The sequence below is a fragment of the Solea solea genome, chromosome 5, assembly GCF_958295425.1.
Source record: "Solea solea chromosome 5, fSolSol10.1, whole genome shotgun sequence".
NCBI lineage: Eukaryota > Metazoa > Chordata > Actinopteri > Pleuronectiformes > Soleidae > Solea > Solea solea.
In genome coordinates, this window is record NC_081138.1 from 21348896 (window position 1) to 21366892 (window position 17997).

The following is a 17997-nucleotide window of genomic DNA, read 5'->3' on the forward strand; positions in this document are numbered from 1 at the left end:
GATCAGAGAAATGGCAAACTCCCTTTTATTTGCAGTGACATCACCCTCCAGTGGTTTAAGCAGGAACTACAGGATGTGTCCAGGCAGGCTTTATGTTGTATCTAAAAATGAGAATGTGAGTTTTACGTCTTGAAATGACACGCTTTATTTCCTCCAGATGAAATAATAAGTTGAGCTGTATAAATACCAACACTGTATAAAAACCAACACACAAATCCGCTTTTGTAATCAGTTTATTGTCAAAATGAAACAGAATGAATGTTGTGAGCTCACACAAACTATATCCAGCTACACAAGTTACACGCAGACGTAACATCCTACCTTAGAAAATATTATAACGTTAATGGAATGTTTTTCATACAGACTGTACACAAAGAAACAACAGCACAACGTCTCAGCTGAAAAATCTATCTCAAATCACTTTTCTGGTTGTAAAACAGGTATCACCCGGGAAATATTTTCGCCAAAAACAACTGGTCTCATTATAATGGTTTCAAAACTGGTTAAAAGGAAACATTAAATTTGCTGTTCGTACATGAAATTAAAGCTGTATTATCTTTGAGAGGGGTGCCTTATTTTTGATTTTCAACTGATAGTGATACTTTTAGACAAGAAAAACAAAAAGTCCATCTGTGTGTCATTATTTCTATCATTTCCAGAACAAAATTCTCACAATTTTAAAATTAAGAAGCTAAAAAAATAACAGTAAAAATTCAGGGAGAGACCAGCATCTGATGAAAACACTGGCAGGTTTGTTTCTTATTCAAAGTCACACAAATAAAAAGTAAAATTATATACAAAATACTAAAAACATTTTACAAAAAAATCAAGTTGCCGGCGTATTTAAAAGGAAGCAAAAATAAAAAACACTGGATTTTCCAAGTGTCCAAAAATCTTTTAAAAAATGGTCCTTTCTTTACGGACAAACATGATTTTTTTTTTTTTTTTTAGGAAACCAAAACATTGTAGTGATTTAACTTACATAGAATTGACGACACAGTCATTTGAGCCTAAGAAGGAGCTGCTGACTCACATTATTTCATCCATCTTCCTCCTCCTCCTCATCACCATCCCTTTTACATTTCGTATAACACGTCGGTTTCGTGCTCCCATCCAAAGTTCAACTACAAAACATCTCTAAAGTGCTCAAAGAAACTGGACTCACTCAAACTGATGGAAGTGCCTCAAATAAAAAGCAAAAAAACCAAAAACATTATTTACATTTAAACAGAACGTTTCAAAAGGTGAAAACTTGCTTATTTCACTCCCTTGTTTTTGCAGTCGTGTCCATCAGTACTCATCAGTACTTTGGCACTTTGGTGTAATCCTCATTGCGGATGTTCCTGCACAGGCAGATGGACAGAATCATCCCCAGCAGCTGCACACACACAAACAAGAGAGTTAATATTATTTATCTTAACTGGAAATACCACCACCAGGCTAGAACATGTTTCTGAGGACACAGTGACCTTTGACCACATAAATTGCCAAATTTGTATATATTACGTCAACCTCATATGAAACCTTTTACAGCTATATTGAATTTACAATATATTTTTGACCACCAGCGTGTGAATGTTTGTGACAAATGTTTCCTCTAATGTGTTTCTGGGATATTGTATGTACCACTCAAATAAGATTTTTGCCAAATCACAGTGACACCGCCCATCAAGATCTTAACAATTCAAACTTTGAGTTCAAGTTATCAGTTGAGCTAGATTTGAAAGGTACCCAATTTTCACTTGAGACATGAGCCCTTTCCAACAGAATGTAAATCAATATCAAAACACTTTTCTGTACCAACACATTTAGTTTTAGTATGGGTATCATCCAGGAAATATTTTTGTCTCATTTTAATGGTTTCAAATAATCACTTTAGCTAGATTTGAAAGGAATCCCTCAAAAAAAAAACATTATTAAATGCTAACTCCAACCACCCACCCACACCAAAGTCCATAGAGAAAAACAGCAATTTTTTTTGATGATAGCAAACACCAACGAGTGAGGACAGTCTCTGAAGAGTCCATACTTGAATCCTCAAAGATCCTACAAACGTGGCTTCTGTGATTAGACCTGGGGTCTAAACAGGGTCTAACATACTGCAACTGCTGTCTGACTGCAAGTGTAAGTCATCACACATCAACATGCTGTCGTACCTCGATGAGCGCCACTGCGAGGCAGATTCCCAGCACGACCCCGATGTTCGTGAGGAGCCAGCTCTCCACGGTGGCGGCACAACCCTGATCACACACAGGCAAAGAGTCAAAGGGGATAATGGAGCCAGCAGAGAGCAAAATAAATGACAACAACAGAAACAGAAACAGAAACAATCATTTACCACGTCGTATACGGGCCAGTCAGGCGTCAGAGCCTCACAGAAGCCGCTGTCAGAGATGTTTCCAGAGGTGAGGGAGGCGTTCTGACAGGTGCAGGGAAACAGCAGCCGGGAGCTGTTGATGATGACCATGTTACCGTTCCAGTCCTGACGGCCGTCCCAGCCACAGCAGTCCATCTGCAGGGAGAGGGTGAGCAGAGATCAGCAGCAGCAGACAGAGGAGACGGAGCTCAAAGCTGCGGAACCCCGGCATTTCCAGGATGTAATTGGAGCAGAAATCCAGACTTGGTTGATGTTTCACTGTTACTGTGTTAGTTTTAAAAGCCATCGATCTTCAACCTCACAAAATGAGCTCAATTACATGTGAGGCAGTAGAGTATGGAAAGGAGCGAGTTGGAAAAACGCCTGTACATAGTTTCCATTTTTTGGCCTGTGTTTGGACATCGAGACAAAACAAACAAATGTCGTCCTAAATATGTTTTACTTGAACGGGTTTTTTTTTTTCGAAAGTTATTCTGAAAAAATGGGTAAAAGCAGTTACTCACAGGACATTTTCTGGCCCTTTCTTGGTTAAAATAAGCCAAAAAGGTTAGGTGTTAAAGGGTTAAAATGACAACAAGAGTATATTTGGTCTCTTTGGGGCAGATGAGGTGGGGCAGGTGGGAAACAAATGCTCAGGAACTGAAGATATGGTTGAAATAAAGCCTATCGACCACTTTTCTATACCTTTAATGTCATGTTTGGAATTGTTTCTTAATTCATGAGGTTAAATTAGAAAATCGCTACAGAATAATTTGTGTTGAATGAAAGTGACAGTTTTTCTTTTATCCCTATTCTGCACCCACAGCTTTCAATGTTGAAATGCTGACACATTGGATTGAAGTTGATGATCATCACAGAACTCACAATTTGAAACAGTAATTAAAGTCAGTGAGTGAAGAAAAAATAACAAAAGGATGAGTGGAAGAGACCTTCCTTTGTTTCAATCTACAGTTTAACTTTAAAGGTCATGTGAGACAGTGGCATGAGTTTCCGCACCTCATTATAGACATAAAGCACAAAATTAAAGAGCATGAACGTGCTCCGTGATCAGCGACTCTGACTCACATTCTTCTGGATGAAGTCCCAGGCTTGCTCCGTGGTGGAATTGTTGCCGGGGTAATTGTCTAGCACCTTTGTGACAATTTTGGACATCTCCACATTTAACTGGAAGGAAAAAAAGATGGAAGAAATAGGATAAATTAAATTAGCTTTTTTATCAGCTCCAAGCAGAACTGAAGATGCCTCTGAAACACAAACATGTGCAGGATGATTCACGGCTGTGTTTTCACAAAAAAATTCCTGTGTAATTACATCACTGGCGTGTCAGCAGGTACAAGCTGAAGGATCCAGCAGCCGTAAATGTGGCATCACAGAACTTTGATCCAAATCATTGGAGACACAACACAGTCACTGAGTCTTATTTATCAATATCGTCTCAGTTTTTTCCCTGAAAATGTCCTCATGTTCTGACTGTGAATTTAACCAAACTGCGTATTTAGCCACTGAAAGTCTGCGCTCAGCTACATGTGTGTACACGAGACCCTCCTCCACCCAAACAAGACCAGATGCTTTGGGTATTTCTAAAAAGAGACATTGTATTATGTTAAATAAATCACTGATGTCGAGGGTTTTATTTCATTTGTAGCAATAGAATCACTGTTGGTTGTAAATTCAATGGCAATAACAAATGGGTCAATTAGTTTACTAACAAAAAGACTCATCTAGGCCTGCGGAAGTCTACAATATTCTAAACCATTCACCCACAACCCATAGAGAACAACACACAGGAGTTCTTGATTCTTGTAACCTCCGAGTTAAACTCCTTGCTTGCTAAAAAAACACACATTTCTTTCTATAAATGTGGTGCTTGACAGTGAGTGGTGACCTCACGCGGACACGCTTGACCTGAACTATGTCTTTAAGCTTTATAAACCTGAATGTTGAGACACTTGAGGTCTCGGTGAATGCAGCTCCCCAACCTGGATTTTTCATTTTATTTTCCAGAGCCAGAGGAGGAGGAGTAGTGGGGTGTTTCTCTGAAAGCCTGTTTGGCAGCAGTGAATGCAGCGACTGTGAATCTTACCAAGAAATGTTCATGCAAAAGCAGAGCGAAAAAACCACTCCTTTCTTTTTATAGCCTTCCCGTGACAACATTTGAACTCAGTTTGAACATTTTCATTTACAATAGCGCTGAACAATGAATTGAAATTTGATCAAAATCGTAATATGGCCTACTGCAATATCTGTTAAAGACAAATCTTATTCTATAGACTGAAGAGAACATCTTTTATTCTCACAGATCTGCACAAATATCACACAGTAATAATTTCAGATGTTTTTTTTTTTAAAAGAAAATGAGAATAGTGATGCAAATCATATCGCAGTCGCAATTCCTGTCAAAATAATCGCAATTAAATATTCATTCAAAATAGTTCAGCCCTAATTTACAATACCAATACTACTAATACTAGCTAATTGTAGATATGTGTGTGTGTGTCAGGAAACACAAGCTTGTAAATGTGGGTCAGAGGAAGAGTCCGGCTGACTGTATATTGACTTTATAGAGGTTATTCAGCAACTGAAAACATCCTTGTCAGTATCCTGACAAAGACGTTTTATTAATATCTGGATAAGAATTGTTTTGGTTTTATTGTGGCTCATAATCCCCAACACAATAACTATGTATCTGCATCAGGACTCTAAAAAAAACCACACCAGACTGCAGCTGAACACCAGGGGGCAAAGTTACACCAGTGTGATATTGAGCTGGTTTGCAGATTTTACAAGGACCATGTGTCCACCGCACCCGGTGTCCAGCTGCTGCTGTGAAAACCTCACGAAACAGAATCAGGTTTCTGTTCAGAGCCGGAGTGTGTGTTTTCATGTTTCAGCACAGAGTCCTGTGACAGACCGATGGCGGGTTGAGACACGTCACAGGCGTGGACGTGGAACGTGGACCAATCAGGATCAGAGGTTGTACCGTTGGAACAGCTGTGCTGCAAAAACCTCCACATTCCAGGTGCTGAACATCACCTGAGAACGCCTGCTGCTGATGAGGAACTGAAGAGGAAGTGAAGAGGAAGTGATGTCACTTACCACCTCCTTCTGGAAGTAGATGAGGGCGCCGGCGGCAATCTGAGCGAGGAGGATGAGGAGGAGGCAGGTGAAGTACTGAGGAAGAGGAGAAAAAAAAAGGGTAATTTGCACGCCAACGTCTTGTTTACATAATTACAGTTATGCCCCTCCCCCTTGGCTCATTGTCATGTTTCAGATCTTTGTTTAACACTTTTCCCTTTTCAGTACCTTATACAACCTCACTGTAATTAAAAAAAAACCCTGAACTATCATTTTAGTAAGTGAACTAAAGGTGGTTTTGAGCGACTTCATCACGTGTCAGTCAATCACTCCCGTCACAGATAAATGAAGACGGACAGTCTGATGGAGTTTAGCGCAGAGAGATGGGCGAACAGGAAAAGAAAGCAAGAAATCATCCTGTCGTGGTTTAAACTGAGTGTATGAGCAAAAACACCTGTGTGGAATAAACCAGGATTTATTTTGGTGAAACCTTTAAGGTTGCAGCTCATATTTCCAGAGGTGGATTTGTTCTCATCTGTTTTCAACTGTTCTGTGTGTGTGTGTGTGTGTGTGTGTGTGTGTGTGTGTGTGTGTGTGTGTGTGTGTGTGTGTGTGTGTGTGCGCGCCCACCACCCTTTACTCGTTCATTAGTTTAAATCAGGTGTGTCAAACCTATGGCCCGCGGGCCAGAACCAGTGGGTTGAAATATTATATTTTCAGTTCTAAATACCTGTGGCTAAATGTTTTGTGCCTTTGTAAATGGTTCACTTACAGGCATAATATTGTCCAACTTGCACATATTTTTCTCTCTTGTACAGAGATACTTAATTTGATGTAAAACAAAGGGAAACATTTGGAGTGTTTGTTGTTAATAGGTTATTAGGCTACTATTTGACTGGTCCGACCCACTTGAGATCAAATTGTGCGGTATTGTGGCCCCTGAACTTTAAAATGAGTTTGACAACCCTGGTCTAAATCAATTCAGGTTTCATACATGAAGTCACAGCTCCTTCAAAGTGTGTTTTTGTTTTTCAAGCTCATTGTCTTACTTCATAACTTCATTTTACACCATGAAACCGAAAACAGGAGAAGTATACATATATATTTTTTTATTTTATTCTTTAGCCTCTTGTCTATGTTCCCCAGTCATGTTGTATCCACACCTACAAACAGAGTTATAGTCACTCACCAGGCCGAGCAGGCAGCGGACCTCGTAAATGGCCCCCAAGCAGCCGACGAAGCCCATGAGCATCGAGAAAGCTCCGACTCCAATCAGGATGTAGCAGGCCACTTTGACAGGCGTGGAGTTATCTGGAGAGAAGGAGCACTGATGAGACGCTGCAGGCTGAGAGAAAAACTATATATACACACACATACATATGTGTATGTATGTATATATAAAACCGTATCTGGGTCACAGCATATAAACATAAGACAAAGCCAAAAACATCATTGCATCTCAAATATAAAAACACAGCATAATCTCCCTGAACATGTGACATCATCATCGTCTAAGTTTTGTCACCACAGAGAGAAAACTGTATGTAATCCTCTCGACAGGTCAAAATTAAACACAACAAACTTGGGCCAAATGACATGTAATTTCATTGCAGTTTTATGCAGCACTGGGATCATAATATACAACATGTGGCAATAATAGAAAAAGTCTAAAACAAACTTTTTCCTTCAGACAGAAATACACAAGTACATTCATCACAGTCATCACAATCCTGAGAAGTAGGTGGGTAAAGATACATTAATCTGGATCAATATATCTGCCAAAGCCCCGAGAGACTGAGAGATCCAGGTCAGTGAGCCGTCAGAAATGAACCAAGATTTTAAGTTTAGTATTTCACTGTCAGCAGCTTTAAATAAAAGGGAAAATGAATCCCTCAGCCTTCACAAGTGCAGTTAAAGGATCCAAGACTTGGTCTCTTCTTTTGTTCTCTGCAGCATCTGGATCAAAATGTCATGCCTCAAGCAAAGATGGACATGAGGAGCACTTAAGAGTCAGATCAGGTTTGTAAACGAGCTCCAGGACGGGACGGTGCGGCGTCCCCTGCAGAGTCTTTGTGGCCTCGAGGAACCCTGGGATACCTCGGGGTAACAGTGAAGGGGGGCGCGCAGCTCCAAAGCCAGACAAAGAGAAACAAGGCTAGTTTATGATGGAAAATGAGGCTAGGGAGGGGGAGGTGTGTGTGTGTGTGTGTGTGTGTGTGACACATGTCCACGTGTGCAGGACAAGTAGAGTAGAGTAGAGTAGAGTAGAGCAAATGTGTGAGAGCAGCTTCATGTTACAGCGACAATACATGAAGCTCGGGAACAGTGTTTCTTGAGACACAGGACAACAAAAGAGAGACACAAGATGACCACAGAGACACAAGAAAACCACAAAAGAGACACGGGACGACTACAATGAGACACAAGACCACCACAAAGAGAAAATCACGAAGACACAGGAAGACCACAAAGAGACATGAGGTGACCTCGAAAAAGACATAGAGAAAAGACAACAACAAAGACACAGGAAGACCACAAAGAGACAGAAGATGACCATAAAGAGATATTAGATGACCTTGAAAAATACATACACAAGAAAACCTCAAAGAGACACAAGACAACTACAATGAGACATGAGACAACCACAAAGAGAAAACCACAGAGACACAGAAAGATGAGATTACTGTGAAAAAGACAGAGACAAGACAACCCCAAAGAGATATGAGTTAACCATAAAGAGAGACAGACAAGAAGACCCTAAAAACACAAGACATTCACAAAGACAAAAGACAAACAAGACTATGACTATAAAGAGACACAGGACGACCAAAATAAGCACTAGATGACCATTAAAAGACACAAAAAAGACGTTGACCACACTTGAAATCCTTAATTTCTATAAAGAGATTGCAAATTAACACCAGGTGTAAATGGTTGGACATAATATGGGGTTCTGCTTCATCGTCTATTGTTTTCTGTCCCGATAAAACTTAAATATAATTTAAGGTTACTGTGCTGTGTTGTTGTTTTTTACAGTTACAGACTGATGAGAAGAGACAGAGGAGTCGTGAAAAACTAACTGATGCCGTCGCACCTTTGTCTTGTTTTGGCTCCGACTGTGACTCAGCTCATCATTCATCAAGCCACAGCAGCAACAGGCTGATTTCATCCCTCACAGGCTGTGCCAGGCAGCTAATGGATTCAGCGTCAGAGCCACTGGGATCATCCGTGAGCACATAACAGACCACAGGCTGCAGGAATCAAACGTCCCACTGAGCATGAACATCTCATTTATGTGCAGACACAAAGATAAAGTGTCACGAAAAGCTTTGACGCTCTGCCACTGCTGCTGCTGCTGCATCAGCACATCATGGACTCATGTTTGCGGTCCCCCCAGCACACAGAGCTGTGTGTGTGTGTGTGTGTGTGTGTGTGTGTGTGTGTGTGTGTGTGTGTGGTGAGTAAGGCAGTGAGCGCACTGGGCTGATGTGATGCATGCTGATGTTGGACGGACAGAGAAGAAAGAGGCCAGTGTCTGAGGGGAGGACACCTGCAGCGGATGATGGACAAATGTCCTCAGTGACACTTGCTGCTCATACACACACAGTACAGTCTCTATCTCTGTCTATCTCGCTTGCTCCTTTGTCGTTCTGATACACTGTTTCTAGTTCAGACCGTTTTCAAATATTTAAAAATACATCATTGTTTAAATATTGCAAGAGTAGCTTGCTTGCGCTAGGACACAGCCACTGATTTTTCACTTGTCTAGCGTGTAAACATGGAGGGGAAGTGACAACATGGATCTAGTTAAAAAAAACATGGATCTGGAGTGCACACACAAAGAGAAAACCACAGATACACAGGAAGACCACAAAGAGACACAAGATGACCATAACAAGACGAGATGACTTCAAAAAAGACATAGCGACAAGGCAACTACAAAGGGACACAAGACAACTACAATGAAACTACCACAGACGCACAGGAAGACCACAACGAGACATGAGATGACTATAACGAGACATGAGATGACCTCGAAAGAAGACCGAGACAAGACAACCCCAGAAAGACAAAAAAAAAAGGGACACAAGACAAGTACAATGAGATGTGAGACAACCACAAAGAGAAAACCACAGAGACACCACAAAGAGACACAAGATGACTATAACGAGACATGAGATGATCATGTGTGTAAATATGGATGTTTAGTGAAAATACTAAGTGAGTGAGAAATGTATTGGCACAGGAGGTCAGTGAAGTGAAGATTATGGAGGATTTTCTACTGTATTTCTTTAGCCATATACTGTATAATATTGTACATGTAGCTGCGCTCTTAGTGGCAGCAAATGGGAACCAAATAAAAAAGTAAACACAATAAACATGAATCTGGAGTGAAAACATGACAATGGAGCTCCAGGCGCCACGCAACTGACATGCCCCCTGGCGGTTCATCCTATAGACATAAAGCAAACAGCACATAAATCAGGCAATATGTCAGACAACTTGTGCACACACACACACACACACACACACACACACACACACACACACACACACACACACACACACACACACACACACACACACACACACACACACACACACACACACACACACACACACACACACACACACACACACACACACACACACACACACACACACACACACACACACACACACACACACACACACACACACACACACACACACACACACACACACACACACACACACACACACACACACACACACATCCACCAGCTTCACTTTTACAAGTTTTCAGACATATTGCCTGATTTATGTCCGTCTACTGTATACGTCTAACGGATGAACCACGTTGTTTCCAGCCAGGTGGTGTGTCAGAGGTGTTACCTTGGTTGGGTGAGGTCAAACCCGAGGTCAAACTAAGCTCTGTGAACGACTTTAACATGGTCTGTTTTTTTTTTATTTATTTTTTTTTTAAACAGACCATGATACGAAACAGAACTTTAAAAAAATAATCCAGGATCTGAAAATAACTCAGAAGCTACAAATATCTGAGGAAGAGGCTGAAAATCCAACAAGTCACTTTGAGAAGAAAAGGAGTGGCTGAGTTTCACACAGGAAACAATGCACTGGTCGTTTTTGTGCTGTTGTTTCAGTTCATGAAAGCTTACACACACACACACACACACACACACACACACACACACACACCCCCCCCCCCGCAGGCCATGGCCTGTTTTTCTGCCTGTTAAACTGTTGCTCCATTTGTTTTGACCTACATCAGATCTACAAGTGGATTCATGTAAAAGTTCCAACGGGAAAAAAAACAAACACAGAATGAGAGCCAGGGATCGAACCACCAACCTTCTGGTTAGCAGATTTATTGAATCGAGTTATTGAGGCAGTCAAACTATGAATGGACTTTTTAAATATGTGCACACATTTCAGTCTAAGTGAAATTGTGCTAAATTGAACTTCTCAAAGCCGAGAACAGTGAAAGAAAAATGGCAAAATCCAGATCAGTGCATTTATGGACTAATGAGGAGACCAAATGTATGCTGTCAGCTCAAAGAATTAAATATGTTGAAGTTAATGGGCTTTAAAAAGACACAGAATGGCACTCAACATGCTAACAACTAGCCACCAGCTGAAGCTCTGTGATGTTATAGGCAGAAAACGTCTCAGATCTGTGTAACGGAGGCTGACTAGGATGGGTGATATATCGTTGTCCTTTACAGTGGGATATTGGTGGAGAAAGCTACGTTAAGAGATTCCACATCCACGCTCAATACATACACTTTATGCCCTTTGTCCTCACTTAACTTCTCACAGATGTTTTGTTTTCTTCAGTTAGACAGATATCGTGATGTATCGCTATGTGATTGTCTTGCAATATATTATCACAGAATCGTTGTATCATGAGGTAACCTGGGATTGCCCACAAGTACTTATCTATTAGGACAAGGGCAATGTTCCATGTACTGTAAGAACTTACTGAGCACAACGATGAAGCTTTGATTGTCCAGGAGCAGCCAAAGTCCAAAGCCCATGATAACAGCTCCAAACAGCTGAGCACAGAAACAGAAATGATTGACATATTAAACATTTAGGGATCAGCAAGATATGAACAAAATGTGAAAAATAACTAATCTATTACAGGAGTCGAGGAGCATCTGAAGAAGGGCTCTTATTTGCTTAGTTTTTTCAGTTGTGTTAGAATAAACAAAGATGAAAAACTTAACTGGATGCTATTTTTAAAAAGGGGCAAAAAAAACAAACCTTCATCTGTATTTTAATTAAGTCTATGACAGCTAATGTCAAACTGAACAATGGACAGAAAAGCCTCAAATTAATTCACTTCTTATGTACAAGCTGCTTTATTTTTTTTATTTCACAGGATAAATTCTGACCACCAACCTGCTCAACATAATCACACTTGTAATATTACATATTATACATATAAATTCACTTGTTAATATTAACTGTGGTGATACAAGTGCGATTTATGTCCAACTGTGTTTAATTACTTTTAAATGTTGAAACGTGATTATTCTATGTTGTCGCTTATAATTTACATGGGCAATGCCTGTAAATGTGTTTTTAAAAAGGTGCTCGATAAATACTATTATTACTACTACTACTACTACTGAATGTTGCCAGGACGCAAAAAAAAATACAGAGACAAAAAGGAGAATTCATCCTTTATATTACACACCGTCAAAGCAAAATACTTACGAAGAAGATGAGGTTGAAGAGGAACAGGAAGTACTTGGTCGCCTTAATGCAGCCTTTCCCCATTGTGCCTTATCTGTGAACATGAAACGAGACAGTGAGTGACAGTTACTCTGCACCACAGTACGTTAATGTGACACAAACACAGATCTGCTGTAATGTCAGCAAGTGGCGACAGATGCTACAAGAAGCACAGACTTGTGCTGCTAAGCTGTTCAGGATGATTGTGATCAGGAGCCGGACTCAAATCTGCCGGATTACACCCACAAAACCAGTTCAGTCACTGGGGGAGGGGCCAACTCCCCCGCACTCTGTAACCTGCTCCCGAGATGTACAACCCCAACATCCTCACAGGGAATCAATTATGGAAAAAAACTCTTTACAAAGAGCTGTACACGCCGCACCTGTAGAATTTTCTTGTGTTGTGGACCCCATCATATTTTGACACATGACATATTCCTCCTCATTTATGTCAACACCACCAACAAATGTATCCACTTTACTCCTCACAATCATAGGAAGTGATGTAGGGAATAAGTTAAACAGCTTATCTTTTTACAGATTCTAAGACAAGCCTCATTCTGGATTATTATTTTAGTACGTAAACATAATTTGTTGACAGAAATGCACCTTTTCATCACCTTGCATGGCCTTTTTCCTGTGCTAGTTCATATTCATATGCAGTATCTCTCTGTCTATTTGTTTTCCATGTCCTCTTCACCTCCCTGCAGCTACACCTCACCTTCATACCGTGACGGCCCACTACTGTCCAATAAATCTATGAGAATCTGTGTGAAACATGGCAGCTGGGCTCAATACTTCCTCCCGGCTCTTAAGCGTGAGCACGGCATATCGTCATTACTGTAAATGGGTTACTGTTACGACATCGCCTGTGCCACTTTAGAGGGTGATGCCATTTTTGGCAAAATGTCACTTTCCACCTCGAAAGGCCTTGACAGAGAGCAGGTCGGATCTCTGATGCTGCACAGAAACAGCCTGAGGCTCCGCCCCCCCCAAACCCATGTGTTTTAGTTTTAAAAACACATGTTGATATGGAAATTGCAGGGTTGTATGTAAGTGTGGACAAACAAGAAACCGAGGCTTTTATTTTGAAAGCTGCAGGGTTGAGTGTGGAGAACCAGCTAGAGCAGTGGTCTCAAACTCAAATGACCTGTGGGCCACTTATTTATTCTGTCTTTTATCCATTATTCCGTACAGCACTTTCGTCCACTGTGTTTGTTTTGAAGTGCTTTACAAATAACGTTGGATTCGATCATTTCAAAATAAAAGTGCTTGTTTTAATATGCAACAATATTCACAATAATAAAAAAATATATATATTTATGATGCAAATTTAATCTATTAATTTAAAAAAAAAAAAACATACAGAAATGACTCGTTACAACTTGATATTGTTTGGAGGGCCACATGAAATTGATTGGAGGGCCACATGTGGCCCCCGGGCCGCAACTTTGAGACCACTGAGCTGGAGAGATGTTTGTAAAAGACACAAAACACTTCTCTATGTCTTACTCATTGGTTCTTATCACTCACAATTTGTCTGCCAGTGATGATCTCACCAGTGTTGTATATATGGTGCATTGGAGGCTCCTTAAAAATATCAGCGCTGCTCTGTGAGGTCACAAAGACAACATAAGCATGTTGATTATTCTCATTGTGTGAGCAGCGAGCAGAGACACTTGACGTCCCATTGTGCTGCTAAAGTGTCTCACTCGGGACAGGAGCAGGACGTCTGCTGGTCCACTCTGTCCCGTCTGAACTAGAGCTGAATATTGAACTGCGATTATTTTGGACAGAAATTGAAAATATGTTTTCTTCAGTCTGTAGAATATGATGTGCATAGGTCAGGACAATATTTAACCTAAAAGGGTAATTTAGCACACATTTAAGAAATAAGAAATAATTTGCCTTGTGTGATTTGAACATTGCAGTAGGCCGTACTGCGATAACATAACTGTTGATAACATTACGATTCATTGTTCAGGCCCGGTCTGAACCTCTCTCAAGATAGAAACTGGGTCATCTGCCGACTGTGACCCGCTTCAACGGAACAAGACCCTGATACAGTAGGACAAAGAGGTCACCATTGACTGGTGTGTAGACGTGGTGTGGCCTCACACACTCGTCACACACACAGATTTCACAAAGGCTCTCTGCACCGAGACACTGAGCTCCTCTTCTTCACTTCACAGCAGCAGCAGCAGCAGAGAAGAGTCCGTGGCTCATCCAGACTCAGTGCACAAACACTTCTGATTGTAATGAGCGAGTGCAATAAACTACACTAGATTTTGCACAGCACTTAAACCCACACTCACACACAGCAGTGGCTTCAACTGAAACGCTGCTCATTTACAAACATCCCAGAAACTGCCAAATCTGCTTTGCCAGGGAGCGTCGTATAACAGCAAAACACCACATCAGTATCGCTTTAGTGACTTTTAGTCGCTTCACCAGGTTTTTACTCAGTTCTCTAACACCCCGTCTGAAAAACATTCAACAAGTCACATGTTCAACTAGAAATGACATCACGTGGAACATCTGAACAGAGGACAAAACGTAGTAGTTTTCAATTGTAGTATTGTATCATTTATGGATAGCCATTTGCCATTTGTTCATTTGGCACACATACTTCTCATTACCGTAACTCCTACACCATTTGTGATATCTAGGAAATTCAAAAGCTATGCCTTTTGCCCCATATTGTCAAACGGAGATTGACACAGCACCGCGTGCGACCCTCATGCGGAGGATAAAGTGGTAGAAGATGGCTGGATGGATACCAGAAAGCAGAGAAATAGAGCCGTGGGCGCCCATATACTTGATGGTAGCCCTCTGGGATTCCGCGGAATGACCGATCATTCACAGACATTCATTCACCAGTGCATCAGTTGAATAACTGCCAGATATCAAAAATGAAAGTAAAAGCACTCACTCATTGAATATTTTTTGACAATTCTACAGCCATAAAATCCAAATAAATCCATGTGGCCTGATTATCATAATGGGCATAAGATGTCCTCATGCCATTTATTAATTCCATAGAAAAAAAACACTGTTAAAGTAGCACTAAAAGGACAGAATAATACACTATGGTGTGTTGAAGATTTAGCTGATATACATTAATACAATATATTACCACATTTTTAAGGTTTTATTGTGGAAATTACTCAAAGGTAAAGTAAGCACAATTTTTCTCAGCACTGCTGATCATAGTATCCTTTCAACATAATGTAAATCAAGTGAGTGAACCACACCTCTGCATGTCTACATGTCTCTGTTTTAAGCTACTCAACTAAATCTGTGGCTTGATGATGATGATTTGAAAATTTGAAGAGAGTTGCAATTTGCAAATTTGAGCATTTCGAGAACCCATAAATGGAACTCAACTATCAACTACTTTGCAAGCGATCCCGTCTAAAGCTGTTGACGATTAGGATCAGTCTTTAAAAAAAAGAACCACACTGGCAGAGACACTAAACCACCTCCAAGTGTTGCTGAAAAGCAGCAGTGCCATCACATTTGACGTGATGCTAACCTAGAAATCAGCCAAACTACATCTTAAGATCTTAAAATTATAGGTCAGATACATTTGCTTTCATTCAGCTTATCACTAGTAGAAGTCAAGTTGACTTGAGGTAAAGTCAATGCATAGACTTGCAATCATTTCATCAATATTCAGTTAACTTATCTGTGAGAATACAAACAGACACACACACAGACTCCCTCCACCAACTGCCCCTGATACTCCGAGCAGCTTTCACACACATTTTGTCTGCAGCAACAAAAGACGAAACTTGATACACTTTTCCTCTGCACAATACAAACGCCGATGGGGGTTTGAAAAGCAGCATTTTCTCCACCGTGGGACCCGTCTATCCCAGTCACTTGACACACCTTTACCTGACACACCTTCGTTAGATTGTTACACACCAGCCGGAGAAAGAGACTCGAGCTTGTACACGAGAACCGACCAGTGTTTCAACGTCAAAGACATGAACCAATCAAATAAAAGCTGCAACTACCGACTATTTCATTATATGTGTGTATAAGGGTAAATGGTAAGCCATACTGATAGACTGATCACACGCTAGTTTATCAGCAAACAGTGAAACCTTTCATTTACAATCATCCACAGCTCAAACTGATGATGATGATGATGATCAATTAAAAAGAAGAGCTGGAAATTTTGTATTTTAGAGACATAAACAATCGGTTATTATCAATTACAAAACTGATGATGATTGATCAGCTAAAATGTAAGTCTAGATACTGACGATATACTGATCAGGTCACCGATATTATGAAACTGAAACCAAAAGTGGAACTTCTACAAACACAGGTGCATCCTAAAGGCTGGTGCGCACCTGTGAGAACCAACGGGTCCTGGAGCCTGGAGTCTTTCCACTGAACCATTTCAGCTCATCTCTCCTGCTCTACTTGTCATTATCATAACGTGGAGCAAGAAAACAACTCTCCTTTTTTATTTCTTGTGACACTGGATCAAACCCATAGACTGTATGTAAAATGAATGTAATCTTCTAGTCTGAAAAGTGAAGCCTAGGAAAAAGGACCGGGGTGTGACTGCAATTGCAAAAAGAATCCCATTAGAAAGGAAGTCTATGGGAAAATTAACCTTTTCCTCACATGATTTATAACATCAGTAAAAAAAAATTCCAGAGGAGATTTGGTTTGTTTTGCAACCAGAGCAAATATATTTTTATATACAGCCTATGGTCACTGGCTTCAGACGACTGAGTTTTAGTTAATCTTGCAGCTATTGATCATTTTCAATATTGACCATTGTTTATTGAGATACAGTGATTAGTCAATCGACTATTTAACACAGAATTGTACAAAGGTGTTTGACCAATGGCAGCTTAAACGTTATTGTAATGGCAACTCTGTAACTTCAATACATTTTCCGCAGCTCCAGAGAGGCATCAGCTTCCATGGCGTGTTTCAAACTAATTTGTTTTATCAATTTTCACCCAGAAAAAATTTAATGTATAATACAAATAAAATAATTAAATGAAACACCATCCATCCATTGCCCTCACAATTTAATCTGATATTACACAGAGAGGTTCTATCCACATCACACAGACACATTATGGCCACATACAACTGACACAAGAGTCCATCAGGTTCACAGTGGTACATATGAAGTGGGAGAGGACCACTCTGGTTCCCGAGGCAAATAGTCAAGTAGACCACGAGACCACGCTTGAGTACATACCCTTTCATTGGCCTTAATAACAGTGCTATGTCTTGCATGGGGCAGGGCCCTAAATATCTCCCTGTACCACAAAGTGGCAATCAGTGGTTTATCTTTAACCCAGTTTATCAAAATACATTTACTGGCTAATAGTAATCATTTTTCACATAGTTTGAATTGAGGAAGATGTATCTACTTTGATAGCCCTTCTTAACCGTTACCCTGAAAATGCCTCCCAGTTATTGTGCCCCAAAGCCTCCCCAAGGACACTTGTTGCACAGAGGCGAGGTCTGATGGTTCATCTTATTCAGGATATCTGTCTTTTACCGTGTTTCTCTCGGACTGTTACAGTCTCATTACACAAAAGTTCTAAACTTAACTTAGCTTTGTCTTTCCCTGTGAAACGCTTTTACTCTGAGAGGAAACATCTGGGAGTTCTCCAGAGCAGGGAGAAATGTGAGCAGCTCAAAATGTATTAAACCCACAATTACCTGTAGGGCAATTCCACTCAACAGGGTGAACAGGTTATGGACGCATGCATCGACGTGGTGGGTGAGTCTCTAGTAACACACTGACTGTTGTTCTACAT

The 17997-nt window shown here is 40.5% G+C and overlaps 1 protein-coding gene across 3 annotated transcripts in view; it reads right to left on the reverse strand.

The window, feature by feature from the left end:
• Positions 1–215: 215 nt before the first annotated feature.
• The window catches only part of LOC131459087 (CD82 antigen-like), a 39417-nt gene continuing 21635 nt past the window's right edge, over positions 216–17997 (reverse strand). For all 3 annotated transcript variants that reach the window (XM_058628512.1, XM_058628510.1, XM_058628511.1), the window contains exons 2-9: positions 12176–12248; positions 11436–11508; positions 6642–6763; positions 5474–5548; positions 3443–3541; positions 2339–2512; positions 2157–2240; positions 216–1378 (exon numbers count right to left, since the gene is read on the reverse strand). In XM_058628512.1, coding sequence (XP_058484495.1) covers positions 1301–1378; positions 2157–2240; positions 2339–2512; positions 3443–3541; positions 5474–5548; positions 6642–6763; positions 11436–11508; positions 12176–12238 — 768 coding nt within the window. In that variant the 5' untranslated portion in view covers positions 12239–12248 and the 3' untranslated portion in view covers positions 216–1300. The remainder of the gene's footprint in view (positions 1379–2156; positions 2241–2338; positions 2513–3442; positions 3542–5473; positions 5549–6641; positions 6764–11435; positions 11509–12175; positions 12249–17997) is intronic.